At 33.1% G+C, this 15,015-nt stretch overlaps 1 protein-coding gene across 2 annotated transcripts in view; it reads left to right on the top strand.

The window, feature by feature from the left end:
* The first annotated feature begins 1,353 nt into the window (after positions 1-1,353).
* LOC106469865 (tetratricopeptide repeat protein 38-like) overlaps positions 1,354-15,015 on the top strand; it is a 34,661-nt gene continuing 20,999 nt past the window's right edge. For both annotated transcript variants that reach the window (XR_002612928.1, XM_013930378.2), the window contains exons 1-8: positions 1,354-1,403; positions 2,670-2,747; positions 3,216-3,297; positions 4,359-4,536; positions 10,053-10,226; positions 10,445-10,520; positions 11,256-11,375; positions 12,030-12,089. Coding sequence is in view for 1 of the 2 variants with exons in the window: in XM_013930378.2 (XP_013785832.1) it covers positions 1,374-1,403; positions 2,670-2,747; positions 3,216-3,297; positions 4,359-4,536; positions 10,053-10,226; positions 10,445-10,520; positions 11,256-11,375; positions 12,030-12,089 (798 nt within the window). In the remaining variant the exon portion in view is untranslated. The remainder of the gene's footprint in view (positions 1,404-2,669; positions 2,748-3,215; positions 3,298-4,358; positions 4,537-10,052; positions 10,227-10,444; positions 10,521-11,255; positions 11,376-12,029; positions 12,090-15,015) is intronic.

Genomic DNA, 15,015 nt, shown 5'->3' with positions numbered 1-15,015 from the left:
TTAATAAATGTTTTGTTTTGATATATAAGTTGCTCGGGTTTCTTCATCTAAAAAAGCGACATTAATTTTTTGACAACCTAACATATTATATAAAGAATGGTATGTACGTTTATGACATTTAATAGCAGAAAAAGCCCCCCAGTGGTACAGCGGTATGTCTGCGGACTTACAACGTTAGAATCCGGGTTTGGATACCCATGGTGGGCAGAGCACAGATAGCCCATTGTGTAGCTTTGTGTTTAATTACAAACAAACAATAGCAGAAAAGAAATTAAAAGGTTTAAATTACTCAGGTGGTATTGTTACTAACATTGATCTGATACTGTACGAAAACGTTTATTGTGACTGATTGTAACTCAGTGATAAGAGAGAACCAGAAACTCTTGGCCACTTTGAGTAGGAATCAAAGGGCTTTAACTGATGATGGGGTGAATTAGTGTTCTTGGTGAGAGCAGTTTGATGAAAATATTATGAATTGCTATTTTTTCCTGTTTAGAAATGCTGAATAAAACAAAGTGGTTCCCATAAACTTTCTTCTACGTTTGTGAAATTTGCTTTCAGTTAACTACCGTGTTTTCTCACTACATAAAGAACTACGCTACCTTCTGACTGTTCTAACAACTTTTGGTCAATGGAAGACGGTCTTTTTTACCCCAGAATTCTAGGCTTATAGGTATATGCAGGAAAAAGTTATCTAATCCAAAGCGTAAGAATAGAAGACATAAAGGAATATTTATGGAAAAGACCTGTCCATTTCACTTTTCACATTATCTTAATTCTTTGGTTTTAAGATTTTAAATCGTATTTCAAGGCCAGTGCCCAGGAGAGTACTGTCAAAGCAACTAAATAATTAACGAGTGTCTTCGATAAGATGAAGAACTGTGGTTTGGGGTTTGGAGCATCTCTCTTCCTGATGCAGTTCGTTTTTCTATATTCCATACACATTTACCATTATAGTAGATCTTTGTTGGATCCGGGCACGCGATAGTTCCCACGAAGAGAGAAGAAGTATTGCAAACTAGGACCTAAAATATCAAAGGGGTTGAGGTATTCACAATAAATAAATACTAAACACAGGACAAGAAAATATGTTCAAGCATCCATTCGTCAACATATATATTTACAAACCTTGAGAATGAGAATGAGTTTTGGCCTTTTCAAACTGCCAAATAATTGAAACATTACTTCTTATAGCAGTTATCTACTTAAACAGGAAAGGGTGTTTCTATTATATAATTATTAGAAACCGTTGATGTACACATTAGATATTAAATGAAATGCCATTACAAATAGACGCAAATAGCAATACAAAAAAAAAGAAAGAAATCTGAAGTATTTTTTCTCCCTATTCTAGAGCTGAAAAAACTAGAAAAATGATTCGTTCACACTTCAGAGGAGGAACGGTAAGCATATCTCATTTATTTCAACAGTTTAGGGAAGATTATTTACAAGTTATATAATATACTTTGTTCCTTTTTCTTTTTTTTCTGCCGTGAAGTTTTCACAAAATCCAAGTCAAGGAATACAAATTGTTTTGTAGATGACAGGAGTAGTTATTCATGGAAGTTGGGAATTTGTTTTGTACAAAAAATAACAAGTGGGTTTGTTTGTCAGGGACTGAAAAATGTATAATTGTGTTATTTGTGTAATGCAGTCTATCTACAGGTGCTTTAAATACCTATATCTATATTTATTGTTTGCTATTTCGACACGTGGCTCGGCATGACCAGGTGGTTAGGGCGCTCCACTCGTAATCTGTGGGTCGCGGGTTCGAATCGCCGTCACACCAAACATGCTCGCCCTTTCAGCCGTGGGGGCGTTATAATGCGACGGTCAATTCCACCATTCGTTGGTAAAAGAGTAGCCCAAGAGTTGGCGGTGGGTGGTGATGACTAGCTGCCTTCCCTCTAGTCTTACACAGCTATATTAGGGACGGCTAACGCAGATAGCCCTCGTGTAGCTTTGCGCGAAATTCATAACAAACAAACAAACTAGGCGACACGAAGAAGAAAAAGAAGCATTTATTCAACCCGCATACCTAAATTTTCAGTTTTTACATTTTGAGCTACAACGTACTAGTACCTAGTAGTAGTACCTCAACATTCAGGACGTGATAATGAGATTCAATGTTTAAATTTACGGATTTACAACGCTAAATTCGGGGTTCGATTTTTTGTGGTGAACAGAGCGTAGATAACCTATCGCTTTGCGCTAAAACAAACATAAACATTCTTCGTATTAAAAAATAGTAGATGATAGAAGAGAATAATTTTACTTACAATATACACTGTTTGTACTTTATTTCTACAAATATCACCGGTTTCTTCTTCTTTGTAAAAGAATTATTTAACATACGTAAATCACTGCTTATATTTGATTTCTAGTAGTAGAAAGATAACAAACAGAATGACCAGTTGTCCCGGAATATCGTTTATAGCATTTTTAAAACATTTGTACATTGTTGTCAGAGTAAATAATCAGGAATAGAAAAAATATTTTGTAAATTTTCAAAGAACAACAACAACTTTTAGCTTAATACACAGCTGTAAGTGAATTAAATTTTAAATTTACGTGGAAACACAAACTTTCCTAATTTTTTAGCTATGTTTCTTGAAATACAAAACTGTTGAATGTTGTATTTTCAACATTTTTATCTCTCTTTATTTCAGGAATGGGCAGATGAAGGTCTAGTTTTATCAACTCCTAGTGATCAAGCATGTAAACTATTTGATTCAGCTTTATCTCAGGTACAAATACAGCCAAACACTTAATGCAACAAGTTTTCTTTATGTATTTAGAGAAGTCAAAAGTAATTCGTACTTTACCTTTATTAAATATCAAACGTGCGTTGTTGGGTGAAAATAACTTTCAGAATCTCAATTAATTAGTTTTCGTTTTATTTCATAAGATATCCAGTTTCTATTAAAATCATACTATTTCACGTTTAAGTTTTATTTATAATCATAATGAAGGTATAATATTTTATTTTCATTATATTTTAAACTGGCAACTTTAGTGTTTGCATAAATTTACAGGGACAAGAATTCCTCAGTACCAGACAATAATCGTCTGCACCTAATTAACTTCAGACTTCAGTAAAATAAGGCACACACATGGCAGGATTGAAATCAAAATTCTTCATATGAAACTAATAAAATTAGGAAGATATTTGAAATATTAATACATATTTTATTTGTTACGTTTCGTTTTCATAGCTTATTGGATGGTATGATGACAAAACATTTGGTGGTTTGAAGACAACACTAGAAAATATGAAAGTAGCAGATCCAGATTTTGGTAAGATAGGTGAAACCAATCTATTGTTATGTATCTGGTCGTTTGTTAATTTCCAGTATAAATTCTTTCCGAGGACCTTCAGCGATACAAGTTCTTTCTTGATGAAAACTAATTTATTCTTTCTCGTTACAAACTTTGTAATACACTTAATTTCCACAGTCATTTAAGCTTAACAACCTTTATAACACACGCTTTAAATTACAGTGATTCACACACACTTTACTTACGGTGCCTACTGTTCGCTTGACTCAATTATCTCTATCTTCAATCTATCTATATCTCTTCTATTTTAAATTCGATGACGAGGAACCCACTTTGAGACTAATAATGGTTGGAGACTCTTCTATTTATCGTGCTGGTTTTACTCGCCAGGCTTATATATTAAAAAAGAGGGCGTCTCGAATGCACTCGGGCCTTCATGGTCCTCCTTGAAACTCATCATGTGTTACCAACGTAACGTGAATTCCGCCGTCGTAACACAATTTTTTCTTCTTATCATAAGATATAACTATGATGGTCGTAAAATATAATTAATGATTGAAACACTATACAGTTTCAAAACTCAAGCGACTTAAAAACATCCAACAAAATTACATTTATATTTTTTAAAATAATCTTCTGACAATTTGGAACTATAAATAAATTTCTAAACAAAAGCTTTTATGAACAGGTGAAAATAATTCACACTGCTCTAGAATCGCCGTAATTATAAAGAGTACAGTCTAATTTACTCTCAAATCTTCACACTTTCATAATATTTTCCATTTCCATTTAAACTTGAAATAATCATATTCATATGAATTTCTTTATAATAATTTAATGTTTGTTGTTAAGTGAAAAAGCTACACAATGGGATATCCTTGCTGTGCTACCATGGTTTTTAGTGCAAGCACACAGACTTACCGTTGAGCCACGGTGGAGCAATAATTTAATAAAAATATGGCAGTAATATAACTTATAATGTAAACTTTAAATGTTATCCTTAAGTTTGATTGTTTTATTCATTTTGTTATTTCTTGTCAGTCTATTTAAATATACCTATATCAGCGTTTTATTTCTAGTGATGGGCCATGTGATGTCTATAGGCTTAGATCTTATTGGCAGTGGAAGGACACCACGACTAGACAACAGTTTTAAAATGGAAATTGAAACCATGGAATCTTTAGCCAAAAAGCAAGCTGATGGTTTAACTCAGAGAGAACAAAGTCATGTTAAGGCTATCCAGTTGTGGGCAGACGGGTGAGCTTGTATTAGACTGAGGAGTTTGTTTTTATATTTGTTTAAAAGTGTTCATGCAAAGCTACACAAAAAGCCATCTGATCGTAGTCGTCTCTGATTTTGAACTGATAGAAAAAGAGTAAAGACAACTAATCAACACCACCCGTCTTTAAGTATGGATTTAGTTCTAAACATTAATATAAGCAACAGCAACAAAAACGAATGTTTATGAAGAATGATCTTACTGAGGAATGGTGTCTTTCAGTCGTGGATAGGGTGAATTTCAGTTGTATATTGTCTAGTCTATCAAATTATTAATATAAAGTATTAAAATACAGTACAATGTTTACTTATGCATATTCACCTACTTGCTTTGCATGTATACTGAATAATGGCATAAAGTCTTCTAGAGATTAACTTCTGATTATGTGTGAATATGGTGTTTCCAGGTGCACTGATTATCTTATAAGTCAGAATAGCAACCAAAATAGCAGAGGGAATGACAGAAAATATTATGCAGAAGTAAATCTGATTTTCTGATTTGACTTATTGAAAGAAAAATACTTAACACAGCTTGTTGTACAAGATAATAACAGTTTATTTAATATGTAAAAGACAGAGAACAAACTTACAATTCCTTTAGAAGATATACTCATGAGAAAAAAGAGTTTGCACTTTCTTCTAGGTGTAAAAACAGATCTAAGGCAAAAGAAATTCTGAATCAGATTGAGAGAGATTATCTCTACATAGAGAAAATAATAGTGCCATTTCTCCCAGATTGCATGCTCTATTCATGTCATTTTTTGATAATTCCATAAGTAAAAGTAAGGATGTTATCCAGGTATTGACAAATCTTTACTGATTTGATCTTGCTAAAGCTTCCTGTATTACATAGGAGACCAGACTCAATGAATTACTGGATTAATAAGTTCAGTGTCAGTTACTAAGTTATACAGTGAGAGTTAGTGTATCTATTCCTCAGTGATCAAATTAGAAGTTAGTCAACTGGCTAATTGTTTATTAGCAATTTATTAGTGAAGAAATTTTGCAAGTAAGTTTATAAATATTTTAGGTCTATGCTAATTTTAGATCAGATCCAGTAATATTGGAACCTCAACTCCTCAAGAAAATAGTCTAGAAGAGCAAAGGATTAGTTAGATAACTAGCTACATAGAATGAAGGAAATACATTATAAAACAATGGGTGTTTTAAATGTAAGTTAAAACGATGACTGATTGCCAGGAACTGTACAAACAAGCCTGTATGGAATTAAAATTCTTTCCACTGAATGGGAGTAAAAAGGAACTATTATAAATATGAAAAACAGCCTTACAGCTGATATTGTGAGGAATCAACAACTGTTAATAAACCAAGGAGTCTTTGAACCCAACCAGATCAAAAGGAAAACAAAAATCTGACCAGACATTGTGAAAAAACAGGATTAGCTAGATATATGGGGCAAATTCAAGAAGTTTATTAAAGGAACCAGTACAGGAGTACACGGGTTTATTGATAGGAAGCATTGCAGTAAATTGATCAACATTGGTTCTAGAGCAAAAATTGATTGAGCCAATCAGGTAATGAAAAATAGGAAATTACCTCCAGAGGCAAAGAAAGAAGATGCTACCATTAGGACCATTTGCCCAGCAAATCACAAAATTCGAGTCAAATCTGAATGGGAAATTACAAAATATGAAGCTGTACAGGTAATATTTCCACATCAAAGAACATAAAAATCTGATGTCAAATTCTTATATATACTACAGCTTGCCACTTCACTTTCCAGAGCTGTATTAATGGAGTTTAGAGGTATTATGGCTTATCAATACCAGATATTACGTGATTACTCACAGAATATCAAGATACATTTTCCAGTGGGTTTCATGGCTTAGACCAAACAAATAGAATATCATATAACATTGAAACTGGAGGCTTTCAAAGAGATAAGAAGCCATGAGAGAACAAGGAATGGTAGAACTGGATACTTGTCCATGGTCATCTTCTATTGTGCTTGTAAAGAAGAATGATGGGTCCATAAGAATCTGTGTGGACAACCAAAAGGTGAATGAAGTTACAAAAAAGGATATCTACCCATTCCCAAAGAACGACTCTACTTTGGATGGTAGATGATATTTTTAGACTTTGTTCCTTAAAAGTGGGTATTGACAAGTGCAAGTTGATGAAACAAGAAGAGAGAAGACAGCCTTTACAGCAGGAAATGAATTGTGGTGATTTGTTGTGTTATCAGTTGGGTTATACAATGCACCTTTTACAGTTCTATGAATAATGGAGTGTGCTCACTCTAAAATATCCTGGAACATTTTACTCACCTAATCGGATGGCATAGTCACACATAGGTAAGCCTTTGATAATGCTTATGATGGGCTAATGAAAGTTCTGGATTGGTTGAGAAAAGAGCACCTTAAGTTGAATCTCAAGAAGTGTGAATTGTTTCATCAACAGGTGAATTTTCTGTGACACATGGTAGGGATGGGGTGTCTACAGAGTCATCTAAGATTGAATGTGTTCAACATTGTTGCAGCACCAAATAACTTGCATGAAGTAAGAGAATTTCTGGGACTATGTTCTTACTTTTGTCATTTTATAAAATCATTCTTTGAAATAGCTCATCCTCTACACAAACTACTTGAGACACTAAATTAGTTCTTTTGGGCTATTGATTGTGAACATGCATTCAACTAACTAAAGAAAGAATTAATCACTACTCCTGTATTATACCAAACTCTTGAAGATCCACACATATTATATACATATTCCAATGTTAATACAAGCACAACATGTAAAAGAACATGTCATTGCCTATAATAACAAGGCAATGGAAGTTGCAGAAAGGAGGCATTGTACAACTGTGAAAGAGCTACTAAGTGTTGTTAAAGCCCTGAATGATTTCCATCATTACCTAAATGGCCAGAAGAGTACACTCCATACAGATCAAATAGCACTGAAGAGGCAGTAAATGCCTGTAATCCAGAAGGCCAAATAACAATATGACTCCAGAAATTTCAGGAGTACAACTTTAACATCATGAATTGTCTGGGTTGGAATCATGGAAATTCTGACACATTATTCCAAGACTGTGTGTTAATGAAGAATGCAAAGATTAGGAAAAAGTGGGAAGCATGAGATAGTAATGATGTCTAACATAAGGTACAACAGAGTACAGTACAAGATAGAACATTCACAAGTGATGGTGAAAAACTAATGTGATCCAACACTCAAATGAATGATGCTCAAGCAAATAACATGAGTTAAAAACTAAATATTCAGTAGATCAAGAATAATAAAGGAAATTCCTTGGTGGTAAACAGTTCCTCCATACAGCCCAAAGACAATGACATTCTGAGCACAATGGAATTCACTTTGCCTACAAGAGAGTTTGTTGTGTTGGAAATGATAAAGTAACAGTAGATAGAAACAATGACCAAAGTTGGTCCTTCCACAGTCTCTACATTCAGAAGCACTCTATCATATCCACAACCTTCTAGCAGTTGGATACTTAGGTGTCCAAGACACTGGACAGAAAAAGAAAGTTTCTATTGGATTGGGTGCCAGGGATCTGTGGAGGACTGGTAAGTCATATGAACTATGTTGTGAGTGAAAGGTCTGTGAAAGAAACAGCATGGGAAACTACCACAGTATTGTATTGGAACACCACTCCAGAGAATTGCTGTTGGTATGTTTATTCATTTACAACAGAATAACAATGGAACAAATATGTCATGGTTGTGATGGATTATTTCACTGAACAGACAAAAGCATATATTGTTCGTAACAGGAAGCAGGAACTCTAACAAGGAGCTCATCGATAAATTTGCTTCATGAATTGAAGTGCTTATGGAACTCCAGTTAGATCAGGGATCAAACTTTGAATCAGACTTGTTTGTGGAAATGTTTCAGATCCATCTGATTAAAAGGACCTGGATAATAGCCTCTCATCCATCTTTCATAATCAGGATGGAGAGATACAACTGTACACTTTTGAATCAGTTAGCCATTTATGTGGATCAACATTCTGAAATGTGGATTCAAGATCGTCCACTACTACTTATGAGTTAATCAATGGCAGTATATGAACCTACAGGCAACACACTATCATCACTGATGTTTGGGAGAGAACATAAAGTGGTATTGGATCTTTTAGACTCACATTCAGAGAACAGTCACCCAGCAGTCTTGCCTAAAATATACAGATAAACTAAGGAAAACCACTGATGTCATACACGACTTTACAAAGAAAAAATTTAAATCAGTTAGTGATAAAATTAGGTTAATGATTATAAGACTGGATTTAATTGAAGTAACATTGTATAGCAGTACAATTTCTACTGCAACAAAGGGCAAATTCCAAAATTAAATAGATATTGGGAATGGCCATATGTTGTTTTGTAAAGAATTAATGATCTGGTTTACATTACCTATACGGGCAGAAGAGTACACTTCATACAGATCAAATAGCACTGAAAGAATTAATGATCTGGTTTACAGAATCCAGAAGGAAGGTGACCCAAACAAAAGGTTATCCACTGTGATTGCCTTTGGAAGTACATTGATGAGGGAATGACCAGTTGGGTCATTTAAGAAAAGAATTTGTCAACAGAATCTTGATATGATGTAGATCCCAAGGTTCCTGTTGAGACTACTTTCAGAGGATCACCAAGGATAGAGCTAGGGAGAACTCCCTCCAATGACAGGACAACAATTGACCATAAGATAGAATATATCATTCAATTTACTCATCATAACCCTCCGAAAAGAAAACCTCAAAAGAGACTTGGTGAATGGACAGTTTAGTATATTGTTGTGTTTGTGTGTTAGGATTGTTCAAGGGACTTCACAATCCAGGAAAGTAGCAGGTTTGTAAGCTATATTTAATATTTTTGATGTATATTTGCTAGAGGGAGATTATCATAATATCAATGCAAAATCTAGAAATTTTGTGAAAATTAAGGCCTTGGTAAAATCTGGAAGCTTTCCGTATTACATAAAAAACTAGATTGTATATGAATACCAGACTCAGTGAATTATTGAGTTGATATGCTTATTATCAGTGAGTGAGTTAGACAGCGAGATTAAGTGCACCTATTCCTAAATGATATTTTTCATTTGTTAATAAGCACTAACTACACAATGAGTATCGAAGCTCGATTTTTGGCGTTATAAGCCTTCAGAGTTAAACAATTGCCGTGTTCGTTGTCGATCAATTAGTGAGGAAATACTGCGAGTAAGTTTATAAGTAAGTCAGGTGTATATTAATTTAGGAATTTTTGTTGAAACATTGTTTATGAACATAGCATGTAATATTAAAGAAATAAATTAATTTGTTATTGTTACATATACTGAAGACTTCGCATTATTTTTGCCAAATAATTAAAAATAACCCACTCACGTATAGAACACATAACAACATTAAGAGTTTTTACTTCAAATTTGGTACAAGTCAGTCATGATTAGTGAAATAATATATTATAAGTCATTAAACTGTGTCTTTCTATAGCTATCTGATGTTATATATATAGGTATCTGAAAGAAGCCACTGGTGTGTTGGACAATATCTTAGTGAAACACCCAACTGATATGTTTGCTATAAGAATGGCTCATGATGGCTATTTTTACCAAGGCCACCTACCACAGATGCGAGATTCGATTGCTCGAGCTCTTCCTCAATGGAAACCAGCCACTCCTTTGTATAGGTTCGTTTATTTAATTGTTATTTAATTTGCTGCTATCATGCATTTTCCCCTTATACATTAAAAAAAATTTTAATAAATTCAGAATATTTTCCATTTCATTTGTTTCAAATCGAATAACCATAAGCTTGTGAATGAATTTAGTGTTGGCTATTTTCAAAAGTATTCTGTTGAATTCTCTAACTATTTTCTCTCCCTTTTTCTCTTTCTTTTTTTTTAAGTTACTTGTTTGGCTTATACGCATTTGGACTGGAGGAGACAAACTTTTACTCTACAGCAGAAGGATTTGCTCGAAAGGTTATCTGCTTATTCATTTTGTTCAAACTTCTTCATTCATTTCTATAAATTTAAAAACTTACAATAAAAATAATAAGTCAAGTGAACCATTTCAAAATTTCGCACGAGAAGATTCTTTTCAAAATAATATACACATTACTTGTGAAAAACCCTAAAATAAATAATATATGTGTTAAAGATTTCACTATATGGTGAAGTAACACAAACTCAAAACCCCATAGATATCATAAAATAACATTTTTTATTTCCATACATCTGACAAAAATTCAAAACTTTCATAATCTTCAAAATATTAAAGTTTTAGACAATAAGATACAGCAAGATAATATATATATATATATTGATTGCTTTTGGGGTGGGAAATAGTCTAAAGTCTTCACTCTAGTCTTTCAGTGAAAATTTAAGGATGGCTATTCGCAGGTAGCCTTTGTGACGTTGTAAACCTCTGCGAGAAAATTGTGTAAAAACACTTGCTTATGATTTCAATTTCAAAAGTAATACTAATAAGATCAACTTTTTTAAGTTATCTATACAGTTCCTATTTATGATAACGTTATTACCACAGTAAACGTTGCATTTTGTACTTTTAAAGTTTATGATTTATTGATTTATTTATTGTTTACGTTATTTTCAAGCACGTGTAATGATATATTCAATTTTAAAAGAAAGACATACAATTTTACTATAATGATATGTATTACCATTTTCAAAAACTTTAAATGTATTTGACCTCAGGGACTGTATCTAAACCCTAATGATGCTTGGGCAACCCATGCTCTTGCCCATGTGTTTGAAATGGAAAGTCGTACCAGTGAAGGAGAGGCCTTCATGAGTTCCACAGTAAACAACTGGGAGGTCGGTTATCTTTACTTAAACAACTGAAATTGCATTTTAATCATACTAACATTTCTAGAGTTGCTTATCCATACCAAAGTTACAGAAATTAACAACTTTGGTTGAGACTAAGAGAGTAATATTACTAATAATTTAAGCTAGTTAATAATATAACAGTATGATGTTCAGTACAGTGAACATCATAAGTGAATACTGTATTTTCTTGTGAAGACATTGATTAGAGTAAGCAATTTAATTTCTTGGTGTAAAAGTTACAACAAAATATATTCTATATATTGAGAAATGTTAAGAAGTACAACAGTTTTATTACTTAATTCACAAATTTATTGAAACTATATTTCAATTTTTAATGTTTTTGTATTGTTTTGTTATCAAACACTTGTGAGAGAAGTTTTCAAGTTTGAATACCTAGCATCAAAGTAATAATCTGTTTCTAAATTTCAATGCAACAACTGGATTAGATTCACAAAATACGTTCACTAATACAATGTAGTAGTACTGTTTGTATCCATGTTCTTACATAGAATTTCAGATTTTAAAAAGAATATTTCCTTAATTGAAGCAATGGTGTCTTTAAAACTACTCATTACTCAGTGCTAATTGCTACTTCATTACTATTACTGCTACATTTTATTATGATTTTTTTTTTTTCAGTTGGGTAACATGTTGGCTTCTCATAACTACTGGCATTGGGCATTGTATCTTATTGAACAGGTCAGTAACTAAATAGTGGTTAGTATATCTTACAGATTAGTTTTGAAATTTCTGAAACATGTGGAGTAGTAGTAAAACTATAATTAAAACATATAACTAACTTAAATGATAGTTAATTATAGCCTTGCAGGAAATATGTGTTTAATTGCTAGATTACAATTTTCACAAAACAGTAGGGTCATTTGGGTTTGACACTAGACCTAAATAGTTAGTCACCTTGCCATTAGAGGATGACTGTCACTCAAGCGATGACTGGCTACCTGATGATTGATGTAAACAAAAGCACATATTCTACTTCCAAAAACTCTCAAGGAAAAGTCCATACATGGTCTAACTTCATGTTTGAAGGCCACAATATTGAGGCTGTTAATGATTGTGTCTGCATGATGTCAGAAAAACACACAAGTTCAAGAAATCATGATACAAGATGATTAAAAACTCTGTAACCCTGTTTCTGGTAGATTGCTTCATGCTATGATAAAGAAGAGGATTCAAAACAATGCTGTCAAAAGCACTTTTTAAATTGGTGTTATTGGTAGGAAGCTGATTTTTGTTATTATTTTTAAGAAGGAATGTATCAGTTCTCTCTGTAAATTTTTGTAGTTCTTTTTCATCCAGCAAAGGATTGTACAGGTGATTATAATGGGGAATTTCTTTCTGTAGAATATCGAAAGTGATATTTTAGTGATATTCATGACTTCTAAGGAAGTGTTTTCAAGGATCTGTTGCCATTTGTTGCAGAAATTCTGATCATGTGCTCCTATTGTGATTGGTGGTTTAATGTGAGAGATTGAGGTATATACTCAGATTAAACAGACTGTAGAAAAAACACCTAGGATCTAAAACAAACCATGTTACAAAGAGGACATAAGGATACCGAAATCGACAGACAGATTGAAAAAAGCTAACACTCAGTGGAAAAATGTCCTAAAACAGAGCAATACTAAAGTTTCAAATAGAATTCTTCTTATTATTACCTATCACTTTAAACTCAGAAACGTTTCACGAATTCTGAAAAAAAACATTTTCATCTCCTACAACTGAACAGTTGGCTTAAACAGATATTTCCTGAAGTTCTTGTTGTCTCCTTCCAAAAAAAAGCAGAACTCTAAAAGATATTCTTGTTCACACAAAAGTGAATTACATCCCACTAAAAAATGATTGTCATCCATGCAATAAAGTTCAATGTCAAACCTGCAAGTAAATAAAAAAAAACTATTGACTCGTTTTCTGAGAAGCACAACCAGAAAAACTTTAAAATATTCAAAGAAATCACTTGTGGAACACAAAACACCATTTACCTTATACATTGTAAAAAATGCAATCGCCAATATATAAGACATACACAAACAAGTTTTAGAGAATATTTCAACAACCATAAATCTTCTATCAACACCAAAAAAGATCTCCCTGTTGCTCAACACTTTAACCAACCCCGTCATTCCATTAACAATGTTACTCTCATTGGTATTGAAACAGGATTCAAAACTAAAGCTGATAGAGAAATAAAAGAAGCTTATTGGATTGCTACTCTTAAACACTCTTCAACCTTTTGGAATTAATCTAGATCCTGGAATCAGTGATCTTTGATCATTGGTTTCATCTCTGTCAGAAAAATAATTTTTATTCTTTGCTTATTTCTTTCATGTAGTGTGAACCCTAACTTTTCTAAAACTTGCTATTTATTTAAGATAATTTTTCATACCTGTTTGTATGAATTGATTAGCTGAACATCTCTTTTTCAGTCAGTCTCCAGGTATCAACTTTGTTTTACTTAAACACTTAAGTATAGTTATATATATATATATTTAGCCAATTCTAAAGTAAAATATCCCTAACACCTTTTTACATAATGCTCTCGTTTCTGAGTAAATTGTACTGGAAATGAGACACGTACAACAGTACATAGAAAAATATACTACACATTTCCTGGAAAACCAGATAACCTTCATGACTTTATATATAACTCATTCGAGTACACCACCATTCCCAGTTTGCCCCTGAAGAAAAACGGTTCACCTTTCGAAAGCACTCGGGTTATAGGATTTTTATCATCTTTTAGCAATGAGTATGTGTCTTCATACTTGGTGTGTAGTTATGATGGTTTGTATAACAAAGAAATATATATAATAAAAATATATGAGGATAGACATGAAACACAAAAATGACTTTATCTGTAATCCCAGTGTCAAATGGTTTGAATTATTTGATGAAATGACTGTCCCATTACTTAGTATGGTGTATGGTAGTTCTACTAGTATATCTGATAAGTGTATCATTAGTCAGCCCTATTAGTAAAGCTAGGTGTATTACAAAGTAGGTATAATACTGTTGCGTCAGTGAGATCACGTGACTATTATCACGCCACGTTCTAGAACTATCCTGTACCTTGGCGAATGCTCTAGCATTTACTAGATATAGGGTAGTCTGGGGTGACAACGTGAACAAGAATGTGTGTGTACACAGTGAGTAATTGATCTGCAGTCAGAGAGTATTATTGAAGTTGAGCACGTTCGTTGTTATAGCGTTTGTTTTAGCGCGATTGTTGAAATTAAGTGTATCGTAAAGTTATATTCGGAAAGAATAAACTAGTTTTATTAAGTAAGGACTTGTGTCGCTAAAGTTTCGTCGGAACGAAGTTACAGAAAGTTAATTAACAAACGGAGACGTAACAAATTGGTGTCAGAGAGTGGGACAGAAAATAAAAAAGGAAATGAGAAGCGGCAAATCAAACTACAGCCTAGCAGACTTAATGGCAGCAATACACGAACAGCAAAAGAAACAAGAAGAACGAGAAGAGAAATTACAACAGTTGTTGGAGGAAAAAGAAAAGAAACAAGAAGAACGAGAAATTGAACAAGTAGAGAGATTACAGCAGTTGTTGGAGGAAAAAGAAAAGAAACAAAAAGAGAGACAACAGCAGTTG

The sequence above is a fragment of the Limulus polyphemus genome, unplaced genomic scaffold (assembly GCF_000517525.1).
Source record: "Limulus polyphemus unplaced genomic scaffold, Limulus_polyphemus-2.1.2 Scaffold3693, whole genome shotgun sequence".
Lineage (NCBI taxonomy): Eukaryota > Metazoa > Arthropoda > Merostomata > Xiphosura > Limulidae > Limulus > Limulus polyphemus.
Note: the sequence above shows the minus strand (reverse complement) of the source record. Positions and strands in the feature narration are given on the sequence as shown.